Consider the following 26,818-nt stretch of genomic DNA (forward strand, 5'->3'; position numbering starts at 1 on the left):
ATGGGGCTGTGCACGCACACGCACGCACACACAAACAGAGAGAGAGAGAGAGAGAGAGAAAAGAAGAAGAAGAGGAGAAAGAAAAAGAAGGAGAAAGGAAGGAAAGGAAAGAAAGAATAAGTGCAAAAGAGAGACCTAAAGAGAAAAGGACAGAGAGGGAGGGAAGGAGGAAGGAAGGAAAAAGAAGGAAAGACAGAAAGAATAACTGCAAGAGAGGCATAAAAGGAAGAGAGAAAGGTCAAAGAGGGAGAAGAGAAGGAGGGAAGGAAGGAGGAAAGAGAGAGAAAGAAAGAAAGAAGGAAAGAAAAGAAAGAAGGAAGGAAAGAAAGAAAGAAAGAAAGAAAGAAAGAAAGAAAAGAAAGAAAGAAAGAAAGAAACAAACCATGTGCAAGAGAGAGACATGAAAGAAAGAGCAGGAGAGAGGGAGAAGAAGGAGGGAGGGAGGAAAGAAAAAGAAAGAAAGAGAAAGAAAGAAAGCATATGCAAGAGAGAGAGATAAAAGAAAAAAGAGCAAGAGAAAGAAGAAGAGAGAGGGAAGGAGGAAAGAAGGAAAGAGAGAGAGAGAGAGAGAGAATTTCATTCCGTCTCTCAATCTTGGAACCTTTAAGATGGGTGGGCTTCAATTCCCACTTGAAGTCGGTATAACACTTGGAAGGGGCCTTGGAGGTCTTCTAGTCCAACCCCCTGCTCAAGCAGGAGACCCTCATGGGTGAATATTAGCATCCACTCCCACCTGCCACCAAGGGTTTACCTTTCCTCCGTTTTCTCTCGGCCCACCCACCCTTAGAATTTTCTTAAGGACCCTCCGCCAACAGCCGAGGCTTTCTCCGCTGGGAGATGTCAGAACGAGGATTTAAAAACGGAACAGCTGTTGTGTTCGGCCATCTTGGGAAAAACACAATGACTAACTCGGAACATTTTCCAGTGAATAAGTCCGTCTAGAAAGGGGGTGCTAACGTTCAGTCAGCCCCCCCCCAAAAAAAATACAGACGGTCCTCGGCTTCATGATCACAACGGAGCCCAAAATATCTGTCGCTAAGCAAGACCGTGGATGTGAGCTTGCCCCGTTGTGCGACCTTTCTTGCCCCCGTTGTTAAGTGAGACCCCTGTGGTTGTTAAGGCAGAAACAACAGGGGCTACGAGAACCTGGCTTCTTCACTTAACAACGGTGGCAAGGGAGGTTGTTACAAAGGGGGGCAAAACTCACTTGACAAAGGTCTAGTTGAGCAAGAGGAATTTGGAGCTCGCTTGTGGTCGTAGGTCGAGGAAACCAAGTCACACTGGTCAGATAAGAGAAAGCATAGCCTGCAACTGCACAAGAGTTGGGAAAAGAACCCCAGAAGAGACCCTCCCTAGTTTCTCAGGCTGTAAAGCAGACGGCGGGAGAATTGTACTTTCAGATTTGCAAGGTTCTTGTAGTAAGCGGGAAAGACCTTGGGAGACCAGGAAAAAGAGACCCAGGCAAGGGGGATGGTCAGGTAAGAGTCAGCTGAGCCCTCAGCTGCATAATGGGTAGAGAAAAAGACTCAGAAGAGACCCTCCCTAGTTTCTCAGGCTGCAAAGTAGACAGTGGGAGACTTGTACTTTCAGGCTTGCAAGGTTCTTGTAGGGCTAGATGAGAAGGACCTTGGGAGAGGAGAAAAGGAGACACAGCCAAGGGAATGGTCAGATAAGAGACTGCATAGCTGCACAATGAGCGGAGAAAGGGACTCAGAAGAGACCCTCCCTAGTTCCTCAGGCTATGAAGGAGAAGGCAGGAGAATTGTCTTTTCAGACCTGCAAGGTTCTTGCTGCGTGGCCAAAAGGATGGTCAGATAACAGACAGCTGGGCCCTCCGCTGGGTAACAGAAGGGGCAAGAGTCTCAAAAGAGAGACCCTCCCTAGTTTCTCAGGCTGCAAAGGACACAGGGAGGGGAAGAATTGTCCTTTCAAACTCCACCGATTCCGTCACTCCAGCTTTACAAGGAAGCGGAGTCGGCTCGTCCGGCTGCGATTCCTATTTGGCTTTACCCCGCCAGGCTGAACACCACGTCTTCTGCTCAGCTCCCTTTTCTCTTCACCACCTTCGCTTCCTGCCCCCTGCACCGCACGCGAGGTATTAAAAAGGAGACGGGGTGGGCAGAAGAAAGGCGATGGGAAACTGAAGTGCCAGCTCGCCAAGAGATAAGAGCTGGCACCATCTGACCCGAGAAGCTGGATTTGCTGTGGCAGCCGCCATTGATATAAACCTTGGAGCACTCGGTGAATGTCAGCTTGGCTTTGCAATTAAAATGTCTCCTTTTCCGACGTATCTATTGTTCCGTCCCCGGCACAGGTTGGATGTTGGAGAGAAGAGCCAGTCAAGGGTTCAAGTACGACTCGGGTATTTCTGGGCAACGGGACAAAATTGAGGGTTATCTGTGTAACTCATCAATCTCAGACTTAATTTCCTTTTGTCATCTTCTATTTTTAAAGACTTCTTCTGCTTATTGATGACTAATTTATTCCAGAGTATTCGATTTGCTAAAGTATAGGCGGTCCTTGACTTACGGCCCCCACATTTCAGTGGCAAAGTGTTCCACTTCCACCCCCTCCGTCTCCCATTTTATAACCTTTCTTGCCAGGGTCGTTAAGGGAAACGCCGCACTTCTTTAGGGAGCGAGGCTGTCGTTAAGTGGTTCTCATCCTGTTTCTTGCCCACGTTGCTAAGCGAACCCCTGCGGAGGTTCAGTGAGTCACACGGTCGTTAAGTGAATCTGCATTTCTCCCTTGGCTTTGCTCATCAGAAGATTGCAAAAGGGGGGGGAGGGATCACGTGACCCCAGGATGCTGCGGCCATCATAAATACAAGCCAGTTGCCAAGCACCCTGAATTTCTGATCACGCGGCCGTGAGGCTGCTGCAGTCGTCGTAAGTGCGAGGACTGGTCTTAAGTCCACTTTATCCAACGTTGTAACTTTCAATACCAATGCAAGTTGCAAGTTCAGCCCTTCCAGTCTCTGAGCTGCATTTCCCAACATGCATATGAACAGGGAGGAATATTTGGGGTCTGGGGTCTCCTGGCTATCCTTTGCATTAAGGAGGACCCCCCCCCACCGCTCCCCTCCTCTCCCCGTCACTCCAGCTCCTGTAAGTGCTCGTTTTATAGCTGTCAACTCAAGGGATGATGGGTGGGAGGGCTAATAACCCCCAAAGATGGAAGGGAAATTCTACGGGATTTTGATGGATGAAGGAAGGGGAGCCAAGAGGACAGGATGAAATATCGGAGAGAGACAAGGCGCCCAAACGGGTTGGTTAAGGGAAGAAAGGAAAGGGGGTGGGCAGGTGTAAGGGTGGGGGGATATCCGTTGCAGCAAGAGGACTTGTGAAACAGGTAATGGAGCTGGAAGGGTCCCCAGAGGTCATCCAGCCCAAAACTACCACTTTTGGAACAATTAGGTACTAGCCATGGAGTCAAGTGAAATAATCATCATCATCATCATCATCTTCTTCTTCTTCTTCTTCTTCTTCTTCTTCTTCTTCTTCTTCTTCTTCTTCTTCTTCTTCTTCTTCTTCTTCTTCTTCTTCTTCTTCTTCTTCTTCTCCTTCTCCTTCTCCTCTCTCCTCCTTCTCCTTCTCCTTCTCCTTCCTCCTCCTTCTTCCTTCTTCTTCTTCTTCTTCTTCTTCTTCTTCTTCTTCTTCTTCTCTTCTTCTTCTTCTTCTTCTTCTTCTTCTTCTTCTTCTTCTTCTTCTTCTTCTTCTTCTTTCTTCTTCTTTTCTTCTTCTTCTTCTTCTTCTTCTTCCTTCTCTCCTCCTTCTTTTCTTCTTCTTCCTCTTCTTCTTCTTCTTCTTCTTCTTCTTCTTCTCCTTCTCCTTCTCCTTCTCCTTTTCCTTCTCCTTCTCCTTCTCCTTCTTCTTCTTCTTCTTTTTCTTCTTCTTCTTCTTCTTCCTCCTCCTCCGTCTCTTCCTCCTCCTGAAATGCAGACTAGCAATATTCCTTGCCCAACGGGGAATCCTTTCTGGTGGTGGAGGGCTTTTTTATATTGGGGGTGGGGGCTGGGGCAAGCTTAACGGAGGACGGGCAAACCGACAATGTCATGGTTCTTCCTTGAACAATGGTTTCCTTTGGTGTCAAAGCGTCTTTGGGATGCGACGTGGCGTTCCCTCGCCAACACAACAAGACCAGCCAAATAACTAATTAACTGAAAGAAGCTGAGAGAGACAGTTTGGAGAAGGAATCGCTAATTGTGGTGGTTGTTTTAATCACTAGAGGCCAGCCTGAATTATACATGAACGGCCTTCAAACACCCCACTCTTCTCGCGCTTCGATTCTTCGGGAGTCATGCGGCAGCCCTGCTCAGAAATGGAAGGGTGGAAGGTCTGGAGAGCCTCTACTTGGCTCACTCAGACGTTTCCGGGTTGACTTCTGAAATTCCCACCGCTGGATGGTTCCACCACCCCCATCACCCCCATCTGGAATTTTGATCTAGAACCTCTTAAATTGCGGGTTCCATTTTGGAAGATCATCGCTGGGAGTTTTCAAGAAGAGGCTGGACAGCCCTTTGTCCGGGATGGTGTAAGATCTCCTGCCTTAGCAGGGGGTTGGACTAGAAGACCTCCAAGGCTCCTTCCAGCTGTATGATTCTATGGGTGGATGGATGGATGGATGGATGAACAAATGAGAGAAGAGAGAGAGGGAGATGGATAGATAGGTGGGTGGGTGGGTGGATGCATAGATAGACAGAAAGACAGACAGACAGACAAGCGGATAGATAGACAGGCAAATAGGTAGAAAGGTAGATAGATGCAGATAGATAAACAGAGAGAAAGATGATAGACAGAAAGACAGTAAATAGGAAGTCAGATAGATAGATAGATAGATAGATAGATAGATAGATAGATAGATAGATAGATAGATGATAGATAGATAGATAGATAGATAAAAGGATGGATGGATAGATGGATGCATGCATGGAAGGAAGGAAGGAAGGATAGATAGATAGATAGATAGATAGATAGATAGATAGATAGATAGATAGATAGATAGATAGAAGGATGGATGGATAGATGGATGCATGCATGGAAGGAAGGAAGGATAGATAGATAGATAGATAGATAGATAGATAGATAGATACATAGATAGATAGATAAATAGATAGATAAATAGATATGGATAGATATAAAGCAGGGGGTTGGACTAGAGGACCTCCGAGGTCCCTTCCAACTCGGTTATTCTGACTTCAGAGGGCCAGCTCTACTAAGACCCATCCCCCAACCCCTGCCAGTCTTGCCTGGGAGGGGGTACAAAGCGGGCACTGCCCTGTCCATCTCAGCTCTGGCCTTTTGCCCTCGATCCGTCTTTTCCTTTGATGCATCGCCAGGCCTGTCTGAAGGACGAGCAATTAATTGCCTTCCCGGCATCTATTCATTATTTACAAAAAAAAAAAAAAACAATTCTCATTTAGTGCAACGGCTTATTTGCAACGGGCTCCTTCCAACCAAAACCTAGCAGCTTCCCCCACCCACCCCCGCACCCCCTTTTCCTTTTCCTCTTTTTGCCAAACGGCTCCAGTGCCAACGTTAGCCGGGCCTTGCAACGGCCTTAATGAAACATTAAGACTCTTAATTACACCATTATCCTGTTTATTTTTTATAAATAATTCCGCCGCAGTCATTAAAGTGGGTGAATTTGGGGAGAGAATGACTTTCCGGAGAGAAATAGAGGAGTTTGTATCGTTTTTGGGGGGCTGGTTGTTAGCTGCGGGATTTTTTTCTTCTTCTTCTGAAGAATATTCTTCCAACTTTTAGTAAGAACTCCAAGTTGAAATTGAAATCCAAGTTGAAATATATATATATTACTGGAATAGTTTCTTGCAGAAAAAGCAACTCAAGAGGTGTTAGAGTTATGCAAACAGTCAGGCTGAGCTGTCAGCGGTGCTGATAGATTGCTTGAGTAGCTTTGCGTTGTTCCTTTTTAATGCCCATTTAAGAATGCAAGTTTTTACTCTGGAGTAAATGCTGAAATTCACCCCTGGGGAATTTTACTCAGCCCCCATCCCTGCCTCTCTCAGCAACTAAAATATCGCCTGCATTTTCGAGTGCATCTTAAAAGCCGCCCCCGTAGTTGTTTCAATATGAGACAGGCGGAAAATAAATTTAATAAATAAACCTTCCAAGGTTTTGAGGCACTAGAAAAAGAAGCTCCCATTCTCAGGATTACAACCTGCCTTTTGGCTTCCCCCAGGATTTTTCAAATCGGACCCATTCATGGATATATAGGTTGTCCGTCAATCTAATTTCAAATATTTAACCGTTGTTTGGTTTGGGCTGAATCTTCCAGCTGTCATTCTAAAGAATTTTTTTTTTTTTAAATTGAATTCAGCTTTAGCTTCCAAAATGATTTTCACCTTTATTTCAAACGGGGCAGAGTTGGTTAAATGATGAATAAATCTCTCCGAAAAAGGAGAGTGCAGGCCATGAGGTTGGCAGAGAGTGTGTGTGTGAGAGAGAGAGAGGGAAGGAGGGAGCCTGGGCCGGCCGTCCGCCCTCAGATGGTAAGTCAACAGCCCCCAGGTCTGGAGGTGGCTGATGAGGAAGAGGAGGAACAGCTGGGTCCAGTGCCTGACGCCTGGATAAGCAGAAGGCAGAGGAGAGGAGAGCAGTGGAAATCTATGGGCCGGCCCTTGGGACGGAAGAGCCACCGTTGCTAGCGAAGCCCCCACCCTAGCTCTAAAAGGCAGGGGGCAGAGACGAATAGATGTGTCAGACAACTATTCATTTCCCGGACGGACGGACGGCCTTGCTAGGCTGCGGTGAGAGGGGAACTTTGCCGGGGCAACCGGCCTTCCTCTAAGGAAAGGAATCTCTGAGTCCACTTTCAGAGGGTCTGTTGTGTTTGGGCAGCTGAGTCGGAACAGCCACCTTTGCGTGTCTCTGCTCTCTCTAGAATCCAGATATCGTGCTGGTGCACTACTTGAACGTCCCTGCCATCGAAGACTGCGGGAAGCCATGCGGTCCTATCCTCTGCTCCATCAACACCGACAAGAAGGAGTGGGCGAAATGGACCAAGGAGGAGCTCATTGGCCAACTGAAGCCCATGTGTGAGTAGCGCCACGGAGGGCGGGTTTGTTGGGAGGGAGGCGGGTAACCGGGAGGGGAAGGAGGCTCCTGAAGGCGTCTAGGTATCCTTGGGACGGCCCTGCTAAAAACTCCTCCGACCCTTTTCCTAGCGGCTTCTTGGCTGCCAGGAGGGGTAGGCCGTCCCGGATCTCTGGTTTGCCCTTCTCACAACTAGCGGGTGACACGATAGCATCTACCAGGAGTTGAGGGGCTGCCCCCCCAAAAAGGGGGTTTCTCCTTGTTTTCCAAAGTACCAGAAGGCAAGGGGAGAAGCAACTTGGAATTAAGGAGGAATGGCCTGACGTGGAGAACAATTAACCCGTGGAACCGCTTGCCACCAGAAGGTGTGGCTGCTTCCATCGCTCGAAGTTCTCAAGAAGAGACTGGGCAGCCATTTTGACTGGAATGGTGTAGGGCTTCCCGCTTGAGCAGGGGGCTGGACTAGAAGACCTCCAGGGTCCCTTTCAACTCCGTGCCCATTGGCTGAGACACATTCACCCCCTCCAGAAACCCAATTCCTGATATTATTTCATTTCATTTTGCAAGCAGCTCTAACCGTCCCCTCAGCCTGGACCCCAAGGGCAAACCTGCAAAAACCCACCCACCCTTAAAACACACCTGCGCACGCACGCACACACACACACACACACCCCAGAGGAAGTGGGGCTGGGACTTTTGGAGACGAGGTTGACATCTGTCCGAGCTCAGCTTTGCTGCTGCTGGGAAGGTAACCGGATTTGGAGATCTGCAGTGCGTCAGGAAGGGGAGGAAAGAGGGAGGGGAAAAAGGAGACCCATAAACGGTCGTAAATCTCTTTTATGCTTTGTGACGGAGGCGATGGGGGGGAGAAGAGTTCTGCCCGATTATTCTGCATTTGCACACTCGGCCGTCTCGCACACCCCAGGAGAGAAACCCCAGGAGAGAAACCTCTCTCTCTCTCTCTCTTTCTCTCTCTCCCCTCTATTTCACTTTCCTCCCTCCCTCTCTCTGTCTCGCTCTCCCCCTTTCTCTCTCCCTCCCTCCCTCTCTTCTTCCTTTTTCTCTCTCTTCTGTTTCTTATTCTCTCTCCCTCCCTCCCCTTTCTTTCTCCCTCTCTTTTCTCTCTTTCTCTCCCCTCTCCTTCCCTCCCTCTCCTTGTCTCTCTCTCCCTCCCTCTCTCCTTCTCTCCCCTCCCTCTCCCTCTCTCTCACCCTCCCTATTTTCTCTCTCTCCCTCCCTCTGTCTCTTTCTCCCTCTCCCTCCTTCCCTCTCTCTCTCCCCCTTTTTTCCCTCCCTCCCTCTCTTCTTCCTCTTCCTTTTTCTTTCTCTCTTTCCTTTCTCCCCTCCCTCATTCCTCCCTCCCTGACTTCCTTTCTTCCTTCCTCCCATCTTTCTCTCCTTTCTCCTTCCTTCCTTTCTCCTTCCATTTTTCTTGCCTTCCTTCCTCCCTTCCTTCCATTTTCTTTCCTCCTTCCCTCCCTCCCTCCCTCCCTCCCTCCCCCTGCTGATCTGCGGGTGTCCTTGGGGGCCTCTGCCAGGGGAGCCTCACCCGTCCCACCCGGTCAGCCAGATGGCCGCTGAGTAGGCAGGAATCTAAGCAGGGACAGTGGCATCCACACCGTTGGAGACTTGCCAACTTCTGCAGAGCGAAGCCGGGGGCGGCTTCCCCCACCAGCCCCCCCAGCCCCAAATCAAGGCAGCGGACTAGACCTGAGTTGCCATCCTGAACTTCCAGCGGCAGAAAGTTCTCAAGAGCTGGATTATTCCCTCATTTTTCCATGTTACGATGGCTTGTCCAGCAGCCACTTGTAGTTCTACCACGAGCTTCAAGGGGTTGCGGGGGGGGGGTCCTCCCCCCTCCAACAAGAAGAGAAAGAGGAGGAGGAGGAGGAGGAGGAGGAGGACTGTGGGGTCCTTGGTGCTCTCTGAGCTGGGTGGTTTCCTTGCAGACGTTTCGTGACCCAACTAGGGAACATCATCAGTGCTAGGAGGAAGTGGGGTTTCAAGAGAGGAGGAGGAGGAGGAGGAGATCTGTGGGGTGCTTGGTGCCCTCTGAGCCTGGTGGTTCTCCTACCAAGCTCAGGGAGCACTAAGGAACCTACGGGGCTGGACTAGAAGACCTCCCGAGGTCCCTTCCAACCCTGCGATGCTGCATTCTGAGATCCCTACTCTCCAAAATAAGGAAGAATTTCTTGACAGGACAATCAATCCGTTGAATGACTTGCTCCCAGAAGTCAGGAAGGCTCCAACCCTGGAGGTTTTCAAGACTGGACGACCCTTTGCCTGAAATGATATCAGGTCTCTGGCCTGAGCAGGGGTGGGGGGGGATGGACTAGAAGACCTCCAAGGTCCCTTCCACTTCTGTCACTCGTGAAAACCTCCCTCTTTGGCCAAAGTCTCTGAGTCCTCATTTTTCCCCCCGAATGATTCAGAGAGAGGGAACCCCGACCCTCCAAGGGAGTCCTGGAACCCATCATCCTGGGGGAGGATGGGATATGGAGTAAAGGAGGGGAGCGACCTCGGGGGGGGGCTGGGGAGAGCAGCCCTTCCTTGCTTCCGGCAGCCGTTGGGCGCCCCGTTTGGCCAATCTCTTAGCACCCTCGTGTGGCAAGCGAGAACATTTTTCTTCCTATAGGTTTTCTTCCTATAGGGGAAGGGGAGGGGAGGGGGCGGAGGGAGAGCGGGGGGGGAGGGTCTGTCCATCAGCCTTGGATCTGGGAGACGCCTGTCTTCGCTTCGGGTTCGGACAGAGCCGCAAAGTTGCAGCTCTGCCTCAGGCGTGAAAGCCCGCTGGGTGACTTTGGGCCAATCACCAGGAGGCTGCGAGTTCCAGTCCCGCCTCAAGCACGAACGGCAACTGGGCGACTTTGGCCCAATCACCAGGCGTTTGGGAGTTGTAGTCCCACCTTACGGTTGGGGGTTGACCACAGTTTTAAAAGTCACCCTACTACGCTGCCCTACGGTCGCGACCGACGTTCTAAGAAGCAGGCAATCCCTTCACAAAGGCTGTTGAGTGTGCCGATCCCGCGGGGGTCAGTCTAGCTTGCCTCTAGGGTGACCCTTGAAGTGGTTTTCATGTTTTTGGCAGCCTTTGCAAACGGACGGGGTGGGTGGGTGGGGGGAGCCAGCGGGTGGGCAGGTGGGTTCAGTGTCCTTTAATTAACCCCATCCTCTTCCTGCCCCCCACCCAGCCAGCCGAGGGACACCCCCCCTCCCCACTGATTCATTCCACGTCAGGCCACGGAGTGTGACACATTTAAAAAAGAAGAGGAACCCACTCAGACTGCGTTTTCTGTGTTCAGCAGGAACAATTTGTGGGCTCAAAGGGGACTCTTAACCCCCACTTACACACACACACACACACACACACACACACACCCTGAGCTGGAGGGGTGGAGAGGCAGGGGGGGCGCGGGAGGGAATCAGCATATATGGATGAGCCAAGACAGTTGGTGTAATTTGCATGAAGTGCCCCCAATTTCTCTCCTTTCAATCTGTCACCCATCACTGGTTTTTCGTCTTATAACCTTCACGGAGGAAGGGGGAGCCTCGGATTTTGCAGTGGGAAGAGAGGGAGAGAGAGAGAGGAAGGGAGGGAGAGAGAGAGAGGAAGAAAGAGAGGGAGGGAGAAAGAAAGAGGGGGGGAGAAAGAGAGGGAGGGAGGGAGAGGGAAAGGGAGGGAGAGAGAAAGAGTAAGAGGGGGGAGAGAAAGGGAGGCAGGGAGAGAGAGAAAGAGAGAGAAAGAGAGAGAGAGAGGAAGAAAGGGAGGGAGAAAGAAAGAGGGGGAGAAAGAGAGGGAGGGAGAAAGAGAGAGGAGGGAGAAAGAAAGAGGGAGGGAGGGAGAGGAGAGAGGGAAAAGAGTAAGGGGAGAGAAAGGGAGGGAGGGAGAAAGAAAGAGGGGGGAGAAAGAAAGAGGGGGAGAGAAAGAGAAATGGATTTGCAGGGGGGAAGGGGAGTCAGATTCTGCCCCCCACCCGCCCCGAGGTCCACCCTATGGTTCCCTCTGGTGTGATAAGAACAACCTTTGCTCTGAGTCTCTTTCAACCACCCTCGCAAAGCTTTGGCTGGCACAGGGAATGCGGGATGACAGCGTCGGAAGGGGCCCCGGAGGTCCTCTAGTCCAACTCCCGGAATCCCCCAGCCAGCCACGTCTTTTTTTCCTGCCTTGAGAATGGTGTGGGGTTGCAGCAGGGGGGATTATAGGAGAATAAGCAGGTAGGCGGCGGGGGGGGGGGTGTCACCCCCAGGGCATGGGGTGAGTTGAAGTCCACATTCCTTAAGGTCTGCCTCAAATGCGCCTAGCAGGGTCTGAAGCCCCGCCCGGCTGGCCGTAGTGCCAAGCTTGACCCGGCTGGTGGTAGCCACGGAGTCGTCTCCTCACGGCCTCTCCCGGTGTTCCGTCCACAGTTCACGGCATCAAATGGACGTGCAGCAACGGGAACAGCAGCTCCGGCTTTTCCGTGGAGCAGTTGGTGCAACAGATCCTGGACAGCCACCAAACGAAGCCGCAACCTCGGACGCACAACTGCCTCTGCACCAGCAACCTCGGTGAGCAGCGGAAGCTGCCTGGGACAGTTGGAGACCCCCCCCCGAGAACCAAGGATCCCGTTCACTAAATTGCAGGCGGTCCTTGGTCTGCAACCGTTCTTTTAGTGACTTGGGATCGGTTGTCACACTTATGACCGTCGCAGCATCCCGCTGGTTGCGTGGTCAACATTCAGTCCCTGACAACTGACTCCTATTTACAAGGGTTACAGTGTCTCTGGGTCAAATTTCCGTCGCCAAGCGAGACGTTTGGGAAGTGAGTTCTGCCCCGTTTTACCCCGTGTCTTGGCCACCGTTGTTAAGTGAATTCCCTGCAGATATTAAGTTAGTCACACGGTTGTTATGCGGTTCTGGCTTCCTCCCTTGACTTCGCTGGTCAAAGGGGACCGTCATAAATATGATGAGTGTGATGACTCAAAGAGGCGTGGGACAAAGGCAGCCCAGTCACATGAGCAAGGAACGTCCCTTTAGTGCCTCAATGTCCAGGTTACCTTCAGGCTGGAGAAAAACTCTCCCAGAAACAGCCTTTGACCGTAGAAAATTCAGTCCAAAACAAGGTACATACAAACTGTAACTAACAATCCACACAAACCACACTGCGGCAATGAACTGGACAGGGCAGGAGAAGGAATTACAGACTTCAAAGGCCAGCAAAACACACACAGTTGGGAAGACACCAAGAACCTAGATAAGCCTCGACGATACCAGATAACTCATGATTTGCTCCCAACAGTTTGCTGTGCGCAGCTTCCCTTTTTAAACACCGTGTTCCCAGCTGCAGCTAGTGAAGGGACTCAGGACCCTTTCCTCCCTCGTAAGTCCTGCAACCCCCGTTGCTCCCTTCTCCATTCCTCCCTAGGATGAAGAGGGGATGGCCCTGGGTTTTCCTCTGAATTCCCTTTCCCTTGTTCTCCCTCTCCCCTGCTCTGCCCAGCCAGACTGTGCCCTTCCCCAGTTTCCTCCACACCCAACGGAGCCACCCCCACCACCCCGTCAGCTGCTCGGCCTCCCCCTCCAAATCAGATTCCAACAGGGGCACGACAATGAGCCAGTTGTATATTGTACTGTGGTTGTAAATGTGAAAAGGGGTTCTAAGTCACTTTTTTCCCATGCTGCTATAATGGCCACCGACGGTTGTAAGTCGAGGATTATCTTAATGGACCCCATTGGGCTGCGATGGTTCACATCTCCCTTTTGTTGTTCCTCTTGGTGCAGGGGCCGGGAGCAGCGTGCATCACAAGTGCAACAGTGCCAAACACCGCATCATCTCCCCCAAGGTCGAGCCCCGGTCGGGGGGCTACAGCGCCCACTCGGAGGTGCAGAACAACGACGTCTCGGAGGGCAAGAATGAACACAGCCACAGCAAGTCCTGCAACCGGGAGAAAAGGAACGGCAAAGTGGCCAAACCCGTCCTGCTGCATCAGAACAGCACCGAAGTCTCCTCTACTAACCAAGTGGAAGTTCCGGACACGACCCAAAATTCTCCCGTCTCCATCAGCAGCGGATTAAATAGCGACCCAGATGTAGCGGACAGTCCGGCAGTCACGGGCGTCTCCAGCATGGCGGTGGCTTCGGTGATGGGGAACCTGTCTCAAAACGCCACCGTTTTCATGTCTGATATCAGCAGCGAGGCCGTCTACACAATGTCCCCCACCGCCGGCCCAAACCCACACCTTCTCTCCTCGGACGCGACGACCCAAGGGCTGGTGCTGGCGGTCAGTTCCGACGGCCACAAGTTCGCCTTCCCTACCGCCAGCAGCTCGGACGGCCTCTCCATGTTGCCCGCCAGCGTCTCCGAAGAACTTGTGCTGTCCACCACTCTTGACACCAACAGAAAAGTCCCGGAAACCACCATGAATTTCGACCCGGATTGCTTCCTCAACAACCCCAAGCAAGGGCAGACTTACGGGGGAGGCGGGCCCAAAGGAGAAGGCCTCAACGCCAACATCCGACAGTCGCCCACCTCGGACCGAGGCTTCAACTTCAACGCGGCCCTCACCAAGGAGATCAAGACGGAAGACACCTCCTTCGAGCAGCAGATGTCCAAAGAAGCCTTTTCGTCTTCTTCCTCGTCCAACTCCCTGACCTTGAACACGGCGTCCAGCCTCCTTCCCTCGGGCGGCGGGCTCAGCCCCAGCACCACCCTGGAGCAGATGGATTTCAGCGCAATCGACTCCAATAAGGACTACACCTCGGGGTTCAACCAAGCGGTGCAGAGTCCCCACGTCCACCAAACCCCTTCCCCGAGCTTCTTCCTGCAGGACAGCAGCAAAGGGCTCCCCCTCGAGCAAAACGCCCACAGCAGCCTGAACGACGCGAGCAGCTCTTTCGTCGCCCCGCTGGCCCTCCCCAACGTCAAGACGGAGGCCTCCTCCCAGAACCCTTCCAACTGCAACGGCGCAGTGGAGGCCCGGATCGAGGCCAGCTCTTCGCTGCAGCTCATGCAGTTCCAGGCCAGCTTCCCCTCCATCGCGGCCGAAGGGGAGGTCCCCATGGAGACCTCGACGCACGCGGAAGGGAACGAGAACCTGCTCAAAACGGGGGAGCTCCAGTCCTGCAGGGCGGAGCACTACCTGCAGCCCGAGGCCAACAACAGCTTGAGGAACGGAGGGAACCTCCCCATCCTCCAAGGGAGCATGGTGCAGGGTCTCTACCCCGTGGCCCACCCGGGCCTGAACAACTCCTCCAACATGGAGCTCAGCTTGGATCACTTCGACATCTCCTTCAGCAACCAGTTCTCGGATCTGATCAACGATTTCATTTCGGTGGAAGGTGGGAACAACGCCCTGTACGGGCACCAGCTGGTCTCCGGAGAGAACGCCGGGCTGTCCCAGGCGGAGGAGAGCACCCGCGCAGCCTACAGCCAAGCGGACCTGTGCATCCCCTGTTGCAGCCCCCAGCAAGCCAACCTGAGCCTCAGCAACCCGGAGAACGGCGCCAGCCCCATGGCCTACATGCACGTCACCGAGGTGGTTTCGGCCGCGGCCGCCGCAGCCCAAGGCACCCTGGGCATGCTCCAACAGAGCGGCCGGCTCTTCATGGTGACCGATTACTCTCCCGAGTGGTCGTACCCGGAGGTGAGCTCAAGCGTCGTTTTTGCACGAACCCCGGAGGGGGCCGGTGCAGGGAGTCGTGGGTAGGGCTGTGGGCCGAGGTGGGTATTCAGCCGGTTCTGACCGGTTCTGGAGAAACCGGGAGTGGAAATTTTGAGTCGTCCGGAGAAGCGGCCCAATCCCCCCTCTGACTGGAGATTTTACAGTCTCCTTCCCCGCCACGTCCAACAGATCCGCGCCCAACAGAACCGCTAGTAAAAGCATTTGAATCCCACCACTGGTTGCGGGGCCAGGGGTTTGGATCCAACGCACCAGTGGCGGGCTTCAAAAATGTTTTACTACCGGTTCTGTTGGGCGTGGCTTAGTGGGCGTGGCATGTCTTTGGTGGGCGTGGCTTGGCGGGCGTGGCAGGTGAAGGATACTGGAAAATCCCCCTCCCCTCCTCCCCCGGCCCCACTAACCTGCTTTCCAGCTCCGTTCTCCTGGGCAGGGCAACCAAAGGAGACCCAGCTGATCAGCTGGGACTCGATGGGAGGTGGAGAACAGATGGGGTTGGCGGGGCCACTCAGAGGTCCTCCAAACGACTCAACACTTCCGCTCCCAGTTAACAAAGACCCCCTCTTTTCTCCAACTCCTCTTATAAAGAAGCTCAGAGGCCGCCCCAGTCCAAGGAAGCACAGCCTGACACACACACACACCCCAAAAAATATCTGTTCCTTCAGGGCAAACTTGTGGACTTCAACTCCCAGAATCCCTCAGCCGGCATCGCTGGGAGTTGGAAGCCCACCAGTCTTAAAAGTTGCCAAGTTTGGGGAAGTCAGTGAATTGTCCCCTGCAGGGCAGGACGTGGAGAGGGTCTCGCCGGCCGCTGACCTGTCTCTCTCTCTCTCTTCCTCCCTCCGCAGGGCGGCGTGAAAGTCCTCATCACCGGATCCTGGCAAGAAGCCAGCAATAACTACAGCTGCCTTTTTGACCAGATCTCCGTGCCGGCCTCGCTGATCCAGCCAGGGGTGCTACGCTGCTATTGCCCAGGTGAGGCTCTCGAACAAGCCAGGGGCTGTGAGGTGAAGACACGAAGACGTGGTGGTGTGTGGGGGGCGTTTCCCTTGCGCACAATTCACTGTGGCTGAAATGTCCCTGTGCCTCGGACACCCAGTGTGGGTCATTATATTAGCAGCCTTCCCGTATTTGAGGAGGGGCTGCCCCAGAGAGGAGAAAGGGGGTCGAGCTATTCTCCGAGGCACCCGAAGGCCGGAGGACGAACAATGGGTGGAAACTGACCCAGGAGAGATTCAACCTTGGAAATAAGGAGAAACTTTCTGACAGGGAGAACCGTCAACCCACGGAACAGAAGTCGTGGGAGCTTCATCATCGCTGGAGGTTTTCAAGGCTGGACTGCCATCTGTCAGAAATGGTCTAGGGACTCCTGCTTGGGCGGGGGGTTGGACTAGATGACCTACAAGGTCCCTTCCAACTCTGTTAGTCTATTAAAAAAAATATGATGGAAAAAGTACAGAGAAAAGCAACTAGGAAGATTAGGGGAAAACATTCGAAGAAGGGTTCCAGGAACCGGGGAGGTCTCGTTTAATGAAAAGAAGGACCAGGGGAGACGTGAGAGCATCTTCCAATATTTGGGGGGCTGCCCCAGAGAAGAAGGGGGTCAACCTATCCTCCAAAGCCCCAGAAGGCAAGGATGAATTTCCTAGACAGCGAAAACAAGTCATCATGATTTGCTTCTAGAAGTCGTGCGTCCAACCCGCTTCTCTTTTTGTCGTTCCAGCCCACGACACCGGCCTCGTCACGCTGCAGGTGGCTTTCAACAACCAGATCATTTCCAATTCGGTGGTTTTCGAATACAAGGCCCGGGCATTGCCAACCCTTCCTTCTTCTCAACACGACTGGCTCTCGCTGGATGGTGAGGACCGAGGATTTGGGGGAAATGGGCAGGGCCTAAGGAATGGGGGCGGAGCTTAGGAAGGGGGGTCCCACGCTGGCCTTCTGCACCCAGAGCTGCCTAAATCAAAATTTTTCTCAACTTGAAAGGTGGGTGGGGAGTTTTAAGATGGGTGGACAACTTTAAGACAGATAACTTGAAGATGGAGAACTTTAAGATGGTGGATAATTTTAAGAGGAGAACTTTAAGATGGGTGGACAACTTTAAGAATGCTGAAAGTTTAAGGCGGTTTAAGTTTAAGACATTTAAGAGGGCACATCTAGCCGGGGAATTCTGGGAGTTGAAGTCCACCTATTTTAAATCTGCGGAACGGCTTGCTTCTAGAAGTTGTGGGTTCTTCATCACTGGAGGTTTTTAAGGAGGGATTGGACAGCGCTTTGACTCGGGTAGTATAAGGCCTTCTGCCTTCAGCAGAGGGGTTGGACTAGAAGACCTCCGAGGTCCCTTCCAAGCCCTAGGATTGTACGTGAAGTGAAGAGGTAGCGGGAGGAATTGCCGCAGGGGAGAGATGTGTGGTTTAGTTTGTCTAGATGTCATCTTGGTTTAGACAAAGGAGCCGACAAGTGTGACGCAACAACAACAAAAAGACCGGGATGGTTTGATTCTGCGCTAGGCAATCGGTGACACAACCAGAAGTGTGTGAGGGAAGAATGATTGTACAGGCAGTCCTTGACTTACAGTTCATTCGTTTAGTGACTGTTTGAAGTTGCAACGGCACTGGGGCTGGGGGAAGTGACGTTACTGGTTTCCACAGACTTTGGCAACTTTGGCCAAAACGGGCAAACGGTGTCTTGCTTAGCAGCGGAAACGCCGGGCTCGGTTGCGGTCGAAAGGCGAAGATTAGCTGTAGTTAGGCCTTCTCCTCCCTTTGAGTCTCACAGCAGCCCTGCCAGGTAGGCCAGGCAGAGATTGGAAGGTGGGGGCTGGGATGCAGGGGCTCTGGGCCTTCCCTAGGCGGGGGGGACTGGCCACTTAGGGTTACCCGGGAGGGGGGGAGGGAGGAGATGGGGGCAGCCTGATGAAAGAGAAAGAAAAAGAGAAGAGGAGGAGGAGGAGGAGGAGGAGGGGAAAAGGAGGAAGCGAGGAAAAAGGAGAGCAGGAAGAGGAGGAGGAGGAGGAGGAGAGGAAAGGGGAAGGCAGAGAAGAAGGAGGAGGAGAGGGAGAGGAGAAAAAGAGGCAAGGAAGAGAAGAAGTGGAGGAGAAAAAAGAGAGGAGGAGGAGAGAGAGAAAGGAGGGAAGAAGGAAGAGAAGAAGAGGAAGCGAAAAGAGAGGAGGGAGGGAGAAGAGAAGGAGAAAAAGGAAGAAGGAAGGAGAGAAAGGAGGGAGAGGAGAAGAGGAAAACGGAGGGAAAGGCGGCAGAAGCGGAGGAGGACAAAGAAGAGGGAGCCGGAGGGACGTCGCAGCGCAGCGGCCTCCGAAACCGGCCGGGCGACGCGGAGAAGCGCCGTTCGGGTCCCGGGCCGCCACTCCCGGCCGCTTCGCCTCCGCTCCCCTCGCTTCTTCTGGGCGGCGGCGGCGGCGGCGGCGGCACCGGAGCGCCTCCACCGCCGGCCGTCACGCGGAGCCCCCGGCTGCATTGCGGCGGGCGGCGGGCGGGGGGCCGCTGCGGAGGACCCTCGGCCGGGCCGGGCCGTTGCGGCGGGGGCTCCGCCGTCGCCCCTCCGTCCGAGCTCCGGCCGCCCCAGCGGGCTCCCCCGCCGGCCGCTCCCCCTGGGCTCCGGAGCGGGCTGATGTCACTTTCCCCGCCGCGGATTGGCCGTCTCCGCGCCCAGGCGGGGCTGCCGGCGCTGCGGCTGCGGCTGCCGGCTCGGCGCTGCCGCCCATCGCGGGCTGCGCTGCCTGGCTCGCCCGCCCGCCCGCCCGCCCGCCCGCCGGGCTGCCTGCGGGGAAGCGGGATCGGGGGTGGGGGACGGGGGTGGGGGGCGTCCGTGGGCGAAGAGAAGGGCATGGCCCCCGCCTCTGCTGAGCCCGGCCCCACGGTAAGCTCCCCGCGGGCGGGGGGGGAAGCCCCCGGGAAGGAAGGGGGGAGAAACGACACACGCGCACACACGCACACACACATCAACACTCCAGCTCGGGAAGCTGCAAATGTCGTGGGGTCTGGGGTCTCCTGCCTGAGCAGGGGTTGGACTAGAGGACCTCCCAGGCCCCTTCCAGCTCTCTTCCGATTGATGCGTTGGTTCAAATGGCCTAGGGTCTCTCTCTCCTGCTTGAGCACAGGGGGTTGGACTAGATGACCTACAAGGTCTCTCCCGGCTCTCTTCGGATTGACCGGTCGATCCTGAGACGGGGAGACGGGTGGGAGTGGGCCGTGGGGGTCGTGGCCCCTCTCTGGCCGTTGGGTGGCCTCCGTAGCTGCTGGTTCCGGATGTTGAGGACCCTCCCTCAGCTGCTGTTTATAGTTGGGCAATAGGAGGGGGTCAGCAGAGATGTTTTGGGGTGGGAGGGGGAAACAGGTCCTCCCTATTGCTCCTCCCCCCCCTCCACATCCCCTCAGGTGGGGTTCTGGGGTGTCTCTCATACCTCCCAACCGTGGGAATATCTGACCGTGGGAATATCTGACCGTGGGAATATCCAAAGCACCTGCAAAGGAGAGCAACCAGGGAAGGGAGGGTCTTCCAACAGCCCCCTCCCCCTCCCAATGCAGACCCGTCTGGCCCTTGGGGGGGGGGCTGTGAGGCGCACAACCCACCCCCTCCCCAAATAGAGGCGGAGTTGCGCCGGAAGCTTTGAAAGAAGACGAGGGAAATGAGCGTCCCCTCTCCTCCCGGTCGATGTTATTTTAAGGGGAGGGTCTCTCACACACACAACAGACCCCGTTAAAACCCCCAATGCCTGAAAAAGAACTTGGAGTTTTCAGTGTGCAAATTTATAGTTTGTAGCTCACCAGAGTAGAGGGAGTGGAGACATACAAAGGGAATAGATAAACTAATAAATTAAGTATATTTGGTGTCTGAAAAGGGGACATTAAGACCAGGAAGTAAAAAGTAAAAAGGAGAGATCCCGGAACCAGTTGATTATTAGTATAGTCCTCAAATTACAGCCACAACTGAGCGCCAAATTTCCGTCCCTAAGCAAGGCAGTTGTTAAACTTGAGTTTTGTCCCCATTTTATGGCAGTTCTTAAGCGAATATGGGGTCATTAAGTGAATCATGCTTACCTGTCGACTGTGCTCGTCCAAAGGTCTCAAAAGAGGATCGCGTGGCCCTGGGACGCTGCGAAGCGTGAAAAACCGGTCCCAAGTCCATTTTTTTGTAACTTCGGTCACTAAACGAACAGTTGTACCTCAAGGATTACCCGTATAGGGCAAGGCACTAGAACAGATTGTGAAGGAAGCGTGTCAGTGGATTTTAAGGAAAAACATGCTACGGTGTTTTAAGAGTTGCTACAAATAATAATATACATATAATATCAGACTGGTTTTACCAGATTAGTAGACGGAGGGAACGCTGAAGATGTAGTTTATCTTTAAAACAGGAAAATTACACTCATCCTTATGGACCAGATGAAAAAATCTGGATTTGAGTGGCATTGCAATCTACTAAGTTTGAAACTACCTGTTGTGCTGGCAGCGGGACGGCTGAGGTCTCAGAGAGCGAGGACTCAGGTGAGGGGCCCAGGACCCTCAGGGAGTGGAGTGCTGCCTTTGGAGATTGTGGAGGCTGGCAGCAATGAGGAAGAGTCCCCTGAGGAGCCTGTGCCCAGGGTGTGTGCACGCAGGGCTGCTCAAAGGAAAGAGCAGCTGCTGCAGCACGGGCGACTTAGGAGTAAGGCTGCAAGGAAAAGCCCCCTCCTTCAGGCAGCTGAGAAACTGCAGTTCTTTGCAGGAAGCAAAGTAGATTTTGCACTCAAGCCTTGTGGACGTGAGAATATCTGAGCTGGTGTTTGGAGGCTCTTTGATTTATTGTTTAGGAACTTTATCTGTTGTTCTTGGCAGCCTTGGAAAAACTTGGCCAGGCTCTTCCTTGTCGGAGCTAATTAGTTGGAAGCAGCCTTTGATCTGTGAAGAAACAGGATTCGTAAATGAAACAGACAAAGGTTGCGCTGGTACCCTTGTCTTGTGTTTGCTCTTGTGGAACCAGGTTTGGGTCAGAACACTATTTGCACAACCACAACAATGTGGTCGTCCCTCGAGGACTGCTTGTTCGTTTTTTTTGCAGTGGGTACAAACGACCTGACCATCCTTTCCACATCCCGTCCCAAGGTGTGGGTTTGCGCCCTCCCCCCAAAAAAATGCCTCTCTTTCCTGACCATCTCTTTCCCTTCTGGGGGGGGGTCGCAGATAACCAGTTCAGGATGTCTATTCTGGAACGACTTGAACAGATGGAGAGAAGGATGGCGGAGATGACCACAGTGCAGCAGCACAAGTCAAGTGGGGGCAACAGCAGCGCCAACGGAGGTAGCCAAGCACAGGTAAGGGCCAAAGTTTTGCACGTCTCCTCTCAGCCCAGTGGCTATCTGGAGGCAAGCAAATTTAATAAATAGCAAAGCCAAAAGGCCAGTTGTTCCACAGTAGAACAACACGCCCATTTTCCGACATGTTTTAAACATTTCCCGCTCTGAAAGAAGACCGAGAGGAAGGAATTCATTGTTGGCATGTATTTTTATGTAACAACTACAGTAGTATTCAACCAATACATGGCAGTGTTTACAAATTTGCATCTATGTACTTTTAGTTCCCTGTTTCTTGTTACAGTTAAGCAGTAAAGCACATGGTGACTGTGCTCCTTATTTGATCTGTGGTGCTATATATAAACAGAATTTCTAACAGGAAAATGCACCACACAAGGGGTGGGGATCTTATCCAGATGCCGCCACCACCAGCATAACATACTTATCCTTCTTCCTGGACCCTTCCCCGCCCGCCCACCCACCCCCGCCTTTCACACGTGCATGCCTCTTCCCGCTTGCCTTCCTCATCTCGGTCTCTCCCTTACAGTGCATCTCGGAGGCCGCCACCTTGGGCACCTGCTTCGAGAGCCGCGTTGTGGTGGTGTGCGAGAAGATGATGAGCCGAGCTTGCTGGGCCAAATCCAAACACCTGATCCACTCCAAGACCTTCCGGGGGATGACCCTTTTGCACCTCGCGGCTGCCCAGGGCTACGCTACCCTCATCCAGACACTCCTCAAATGGCGGTAAGAGTTTGGGGAGGGGGAGACTGTGGTGTTTTGGGTCTGCCCACACCAAGGGGAGCAGTTGTGTTGCGTGTCTATAGGCATCCTTCTCCCTGGGTTGTCATCCCAACAAGGGGTGACTTTGCACTTGGTGGACAAGCCAGTGTTGTCCCCGAAAACTGGTCCCGCCACTGTGCAACGCCCCATAAAATCACACGGTGAGGAGGAGATTTACAACTGCTATACAAGCGGCCCACAACTTACAACCATTCGTTTATCCCTCGGTTAATGCAACCGAGGACGGCACGGCCATTTTGGCAGCTGCCAAAATCACACTGCAGGCCGATATTGAAGCGAAGATGCCTTTTAGGAATGAGCAACCGGTTGGGAAATGTCTACAAATAATCATTTCCCGCAGAGACGACGTTCCTAGGGGTCTTTGGGTCCTTCACCAATGCCCACCCTAATTTCAAGTGTCTCCTTTCTCGCGGGCATCTTCCTTCTTGTGTGGTGCCCATTCCCGTTAGATCTTGTGCGGGGGGAGAAAGGGAGAGAAAGAGGGAGAGGAGGGGGAGAGAGGGGGATGGAGAAAGAGAGAGAGAAGAGAGGGAGGGAGAAAGGCAGAAGTGGGAGAGGGGGAGAGAGGGAGAAAGGGAGGAGGAAAGAGAGGAAGAGGAGGGAGAGAAGAGATGAAGAAAGGGAGAGAAGAGAGGAAGAGGAGGGAGAGAAAGAAGGGAGAGTGGGAGAAAGGGAGAGAAGAGAGAGCGGAGAGAGAGGGGAGGAGAAGAGATCACCACAGCCTCCCGCCTCCAAAAGAAACCGGACCGCCGCCTTCGGGGACCGTTTTCCAGGATCCTTTTGCCATCTCCTTTCTCCTCCTTGGTTCCACAGCACCAAACACGCCGACAGCATCGATCTGGAGCTGGAGGTCGACCCGCTGAATGTGGACCACTTCTCCTGCACGCCACTGGTACGGAGCGGTGTCCTTGCGTGGTCCAAGAGATGCTTGAATTTGGGAAACGGGGAGAGCGGGGGATTCCTTGTAACGAGGTTGACTTACAACCATTCATCTAGGAACCGTTCGAGATTACAACGGGACGGGGAAAAAAGGGACTTAGGACCATTTTTCACACTTAACGACCGTTGTAGCAGCCCCGGAGGTCATGTGATCGAAATTCAGAGGCTTGGCAACTGGCATGGACTTACAACGGTTGCGGCGTCCAGCGTTCCCCCTTTTTGCGACCATCTTGACAAGCCAAGCCCACGGCAAAGCCGAATTCGCCGAACAACCGTTTTACTTGCCTAAGAACGGCAGCGATTGACTTAACGGCCGATGGCAAGAGAGGTTGTAAAATGGGGCAAAGCTCACCCAAGAACCGTCTGGCTGAGCAACAGAAATCTGGGGTTCTCTTCTGGTGGTAAGGTGAGGATTCGCCCTATAACGGTCATCCTCGACTTACAAACCGTGATAGAACCCGGAATTTCTGTCGTAAGACATGACCGTCGTAAGTTGCAGCACCTGTATGTCCGGCCCGGTCTTATATATTACAAGCCTGTAATTTGAGGCTTCTGTTCAAATTTTAAATCTGGGTCATAAATATCCTTTATACGGGGGAAGACTTCCATCATAGTTTTGAACGGAACGTAAGTTTGAACAGGATTACTTGTTGACAAAACCCCGCTGAGGAATAGCAGTGCACATCTTACGTCAAAATTCTAACTGGAGAGAGCCTGATGGATGACTCTGGGCTATGGAGGTGTCCCATTGGAGAATATGATATATGACACACCCAGGGGGTGGGAGGAAAAACCAGGGTCAAGGGTGACAGTGAATGATGATGTGTCTCAGAGCCGGCTGCACCCAGGTCATGCTGGCCTGTTTACTCCTAATAAATCTTCTTTTAGTTTGAAAATCTGGCTAGGGACTCGTGATTTAAACGGGGGTAACTGCCAGAGTTGTGGATCGAGTCCCACTTGGGCAAAGAACCCCAGTAGATCCCTTTAGGGATCCAGTTTTCCCCCCGAGGCTCAAAGGAAGAGCTGGTCATCGAGGCGACATCAGCTACTGCAACAGGAAACCTCCTCCGTTTCCTCCAGTGACCCTGAAATCGTTTCCCCTTTCTCCAGATGTGGGCCTGCGCTCTGGGCCACACGGACGCTGCGGTGGTCCTTTACAAGTGGGACCGGCGGGCCATCTCCATCCCTGACTCGCTCGGCAGGCTGCCGCTGACCATCGCCCGCTCCCGCGGCCACGTCAAGCTGGCCGAATGCCTTGAGCAGCTGCAGAGGGAGGAGCAGGCGCAGCTCCGGCCGTCCCCTCGCCTCCCCTGCCCTCCGCAGGAAGAGCCCAGCGGCGACAACTGGACGTCCCAGTGGACCAGCAAACTCACCACCTCTCAGGACCAGCAAAAGGGAATCGCAGTGGTTTCCAACGCGAACACGGGTAGGTGGGCAAAGGCCATCTTTGGTCCTCCTTCTCAAGCATCCATGCTGGCACTGATGATGTTACCTTGTTTGATAATGTGATGTCTACCAAAAAAAAACAACTAGCAAGGTCAGAATTTACATTGTGGTGACCAAAACTGGATGCAGTACTCTAGGTGTGGCCTTACTAAGGCTTTATAGAGTGGTATTAGTACCTCCCTCGCTCTGGATTGTACCCCTCTGTTAATGCAACTTAGGATTGCGTTGGCTTTTTTGGCGGCTGCCGCACATGGCTGGCTCCTGTTTAGCTGGTTGTCCACTAAGACTCCAAGATCCCTCTCCCAGTTCCTGCTATTGAGCCTGGTTTCACCCAGTCTAGATGTGTCCTTTGGGTTTTTCTTGCCTAAGTGTAGGACTTTACTTTTTTCCACGTTGAATTTCACTTTGTTAAATATGGCCCAGTGTTCAAGTCTGTCACGATCCATCTGGCAGACCTGGTTAGTCCTTTATATCTATATGTATCTATTTATATATAATATATTTAGATCTTTCTATATCTCTATATCTCTGTCTCTATATAATGTATCTGTATATATCTATATTTTTCTATATAATGTGTTTATGTATCTATATCTATCTAATCTATCTATCTATGTATCTATTTCCATATCTATCTGTATCTATATATCTATATCTATACTATATCTATATATCTTTACCTATTTATATCTATCTATGTCTATATAATATGTCTCTATCTATCTATCTATCTATCTATCTATCTATCTATCTATCTATCTATCTCCATATATCTATCTATCTATCTATCTATCTATCTATCCATCCAAATACTTCCAAAGACCTGGTTGTTTCCTGATTTGTCCTTCCTTTGCTTTCAGAATTGCGACGGCCTCGTTCCGAACCCTCCAGTTACTACAGCAGTGAGAGCCAGAAGGATTACCCAGCGCCCAAAAAACACAAACTGAACCCCGACTATTTCTCCACGAGGCAGGAGAAGCTCCTGTCCACAGCCTTGAGCCTGGAGCAGCCCAGCAGCCGGAAACCGATCCCCGGCGCGAAGCCCGCTGCTCTCCTTGAGACAATCAACCCCCGGCACGGCGGCACGGAGTATGCCCGGGATTTGGTCCCTGAGCTGGCCAGCTACCGCAGCTCCAAATGGAGGCCGAAGGAGACCTACCTGGGCGTATCGGCCGCGCAGGTGACCGGCAGCCCAAAAGGGTTGGCGCCGTTGGGGAAAGACTCTGGCGCTCAACGGTTGCATCCGCGGGAACCAATGAATGTGGTGATGATGGCGGACAGGGAAGCGGCCGAAGCGGAATTGCTTTCTTTCCGGGATAACATCGAGGGCGAAAACTGCTTGCACCACCTGGATGATTTGCAGGTAAGTGGATAACCGGCAATTCACCTGTGGGAATTTAATGGGGAACTCATTCCCCAATGGATCAGTTGGCTGGCTACGCAGTGGCTGAGTCCCAAATCCCTGGGGCTCAGTGGTGGTAGGCTACCGGTTTGGCCTGGTTCTGCCAAGCCGGTAGCGGCGATGAGCAGCGGAGACCGAACTGTTTCTATCTCTCTGCTGTTGGGCCCACCCGTTGTTCTGACCCAAACCCTTTTCCAATATGACAAACAATAACCGAACGGAGCAGAAACCTTTTAATGAGTCTTACGAATCCCCGGTTAAAAGGCTGCTGCAAACTAATTAACTTTGATAAGCACAAACCTGGCCAAAACTGTGCGAGAATCACAGATAAGAGTCTTCAAATACCAAATTAAGATGCTGGAATGTCCAAGAGGCTGAGTTTCAAAACGTCTTTGCTTCCTGCAAAGAACGTTCACTTCACAGCTGGCTTTTATCCTCTTGAAGGAGGGGCTTTGCTTTTTTGTTAACTCACCGTGAGCACAAAGTCCAGAAGCAGTTTCCAAGTTAAGACATAAAAAGTATTTGTGTATTTTTTTCCCCTCTTGATCAAAACCGTCGATTTAGGCCGTCTCTGCTAGGTTGTTAAGTGAGCTTTGCCCCGTTTTACGACCTCGACGCCCTCCCCCTCCTGTTGTTAAGTGAATCACTGCAGGCCATTCAGTCATTAGTCGTTGCTAAGTGAGACATTAAGTGAATTCAGCCCGATTTTGCCACTTTTCTTGCTGCCGTCGGTAAGCAAATCCCTGCATTCGTTCAGTGAGCAACGCAGTCATTCAGTGAATCTGTCTTCCCACCCACCCCTTGACTTGGCTGGTCCGAAGGTCGGAAAAGCAAATCCTGTGATCTCCCCCTCCTCCCCCGGGGACACTGCGACCGTTGTAAATATGAGTCAGTTGCCAACGGTCTGAATTTTGATCACGTGACCCTGGCTGCAATGGTCATAAGTGTGAAAAACAATCATAACTCCCTTTTTTCAGCGCCCTTGCAAATTCAGATGGCCACTAAACAAATCGTTGTAAGTCGGGGACTGCCTGTAGAGATACAGAAAAGGGTTCAGTCCACAAAAGTATAGACTTAAGTCTGTTGGAGGTACCGAGTGGGAAAATTGGACCATCCTTTGTCCAGGAGGGTATAAGGACCCCGGCCTTGGGCAGGCGGGTGGGGCTAGTAAAGTGGCCTTCCTGCCGTCCGAGGGGTTTGGGCTGAGTAGGATCTCCTTCTCCCCCCCCCC

General features: G+C 52.6%; 1 protein-coding gene across 5 annotated transcripts in view; it reads left to right on the plus strand.

Annotated features, from left to right (window-relative positions):
• Positions 1-26,818, plus strand: part of CAMTA1 (calmodulin binding transcription activator 1) — a 249,247-nt gene that overhangs the window by 202,520 nt on the left and 19,909 nt on the right. For all 5 annotated transcript variants that reach the window (XM_087915178.1, XM_087915177.1, XM_087915180.1 and 2 more), the window contains 10 exons: positions 6,904-7,057; positions 11,463-11,603; positions 12,816-14,677; positions 15,559-15,685; positions 16,434-16,568; positions 20,890-21,020; positions 21,547-21,743; positions 22,614-22,692; positions 23,850-24,165; positions 25,046-25,548. In XM_087915178.1, coding sequence (XP_087771304.1) covers positions 6,904-7,057; positions 11,463-11,603; positions 12,816-14,677; positions 15,559-15,685; positions 16,434-16,568; positions 20,890-21,020; positions 21,547-21,743; positions 22,614-22,692; positions 23,850-24,165; positions 25,046-25,548 — 3,645 coding nt within the window. The remainder of the gene's footprint in view (positions 1-6,903; positions 7,058-11,462; positions 11,604-12,815; positions 14,678-15,558; positions 15,686-16,433; positions 16,569-20,889; positions 21,021-21,546; positions 21,744-22,613; positions 22,693-23,849; positions 24,166-25,045; positions 25,549-26,818) is intronic.

The sequence above is a fragment of the Pseudonaja textilis genome, chromosome 18 (assembly GCF_049901715.1).
Source record: "Pseudonaja textilis isolate UNSWEBS1 chromosome 18, rPseTex1.2, whole genome shotgun sequence".
Lineage (NCBI taxonomy): Eukaryota > Metazoa > Chordata > Lepidosauria > Squamata > Elapidae > Pseudonaja > Pseudonaja textilis.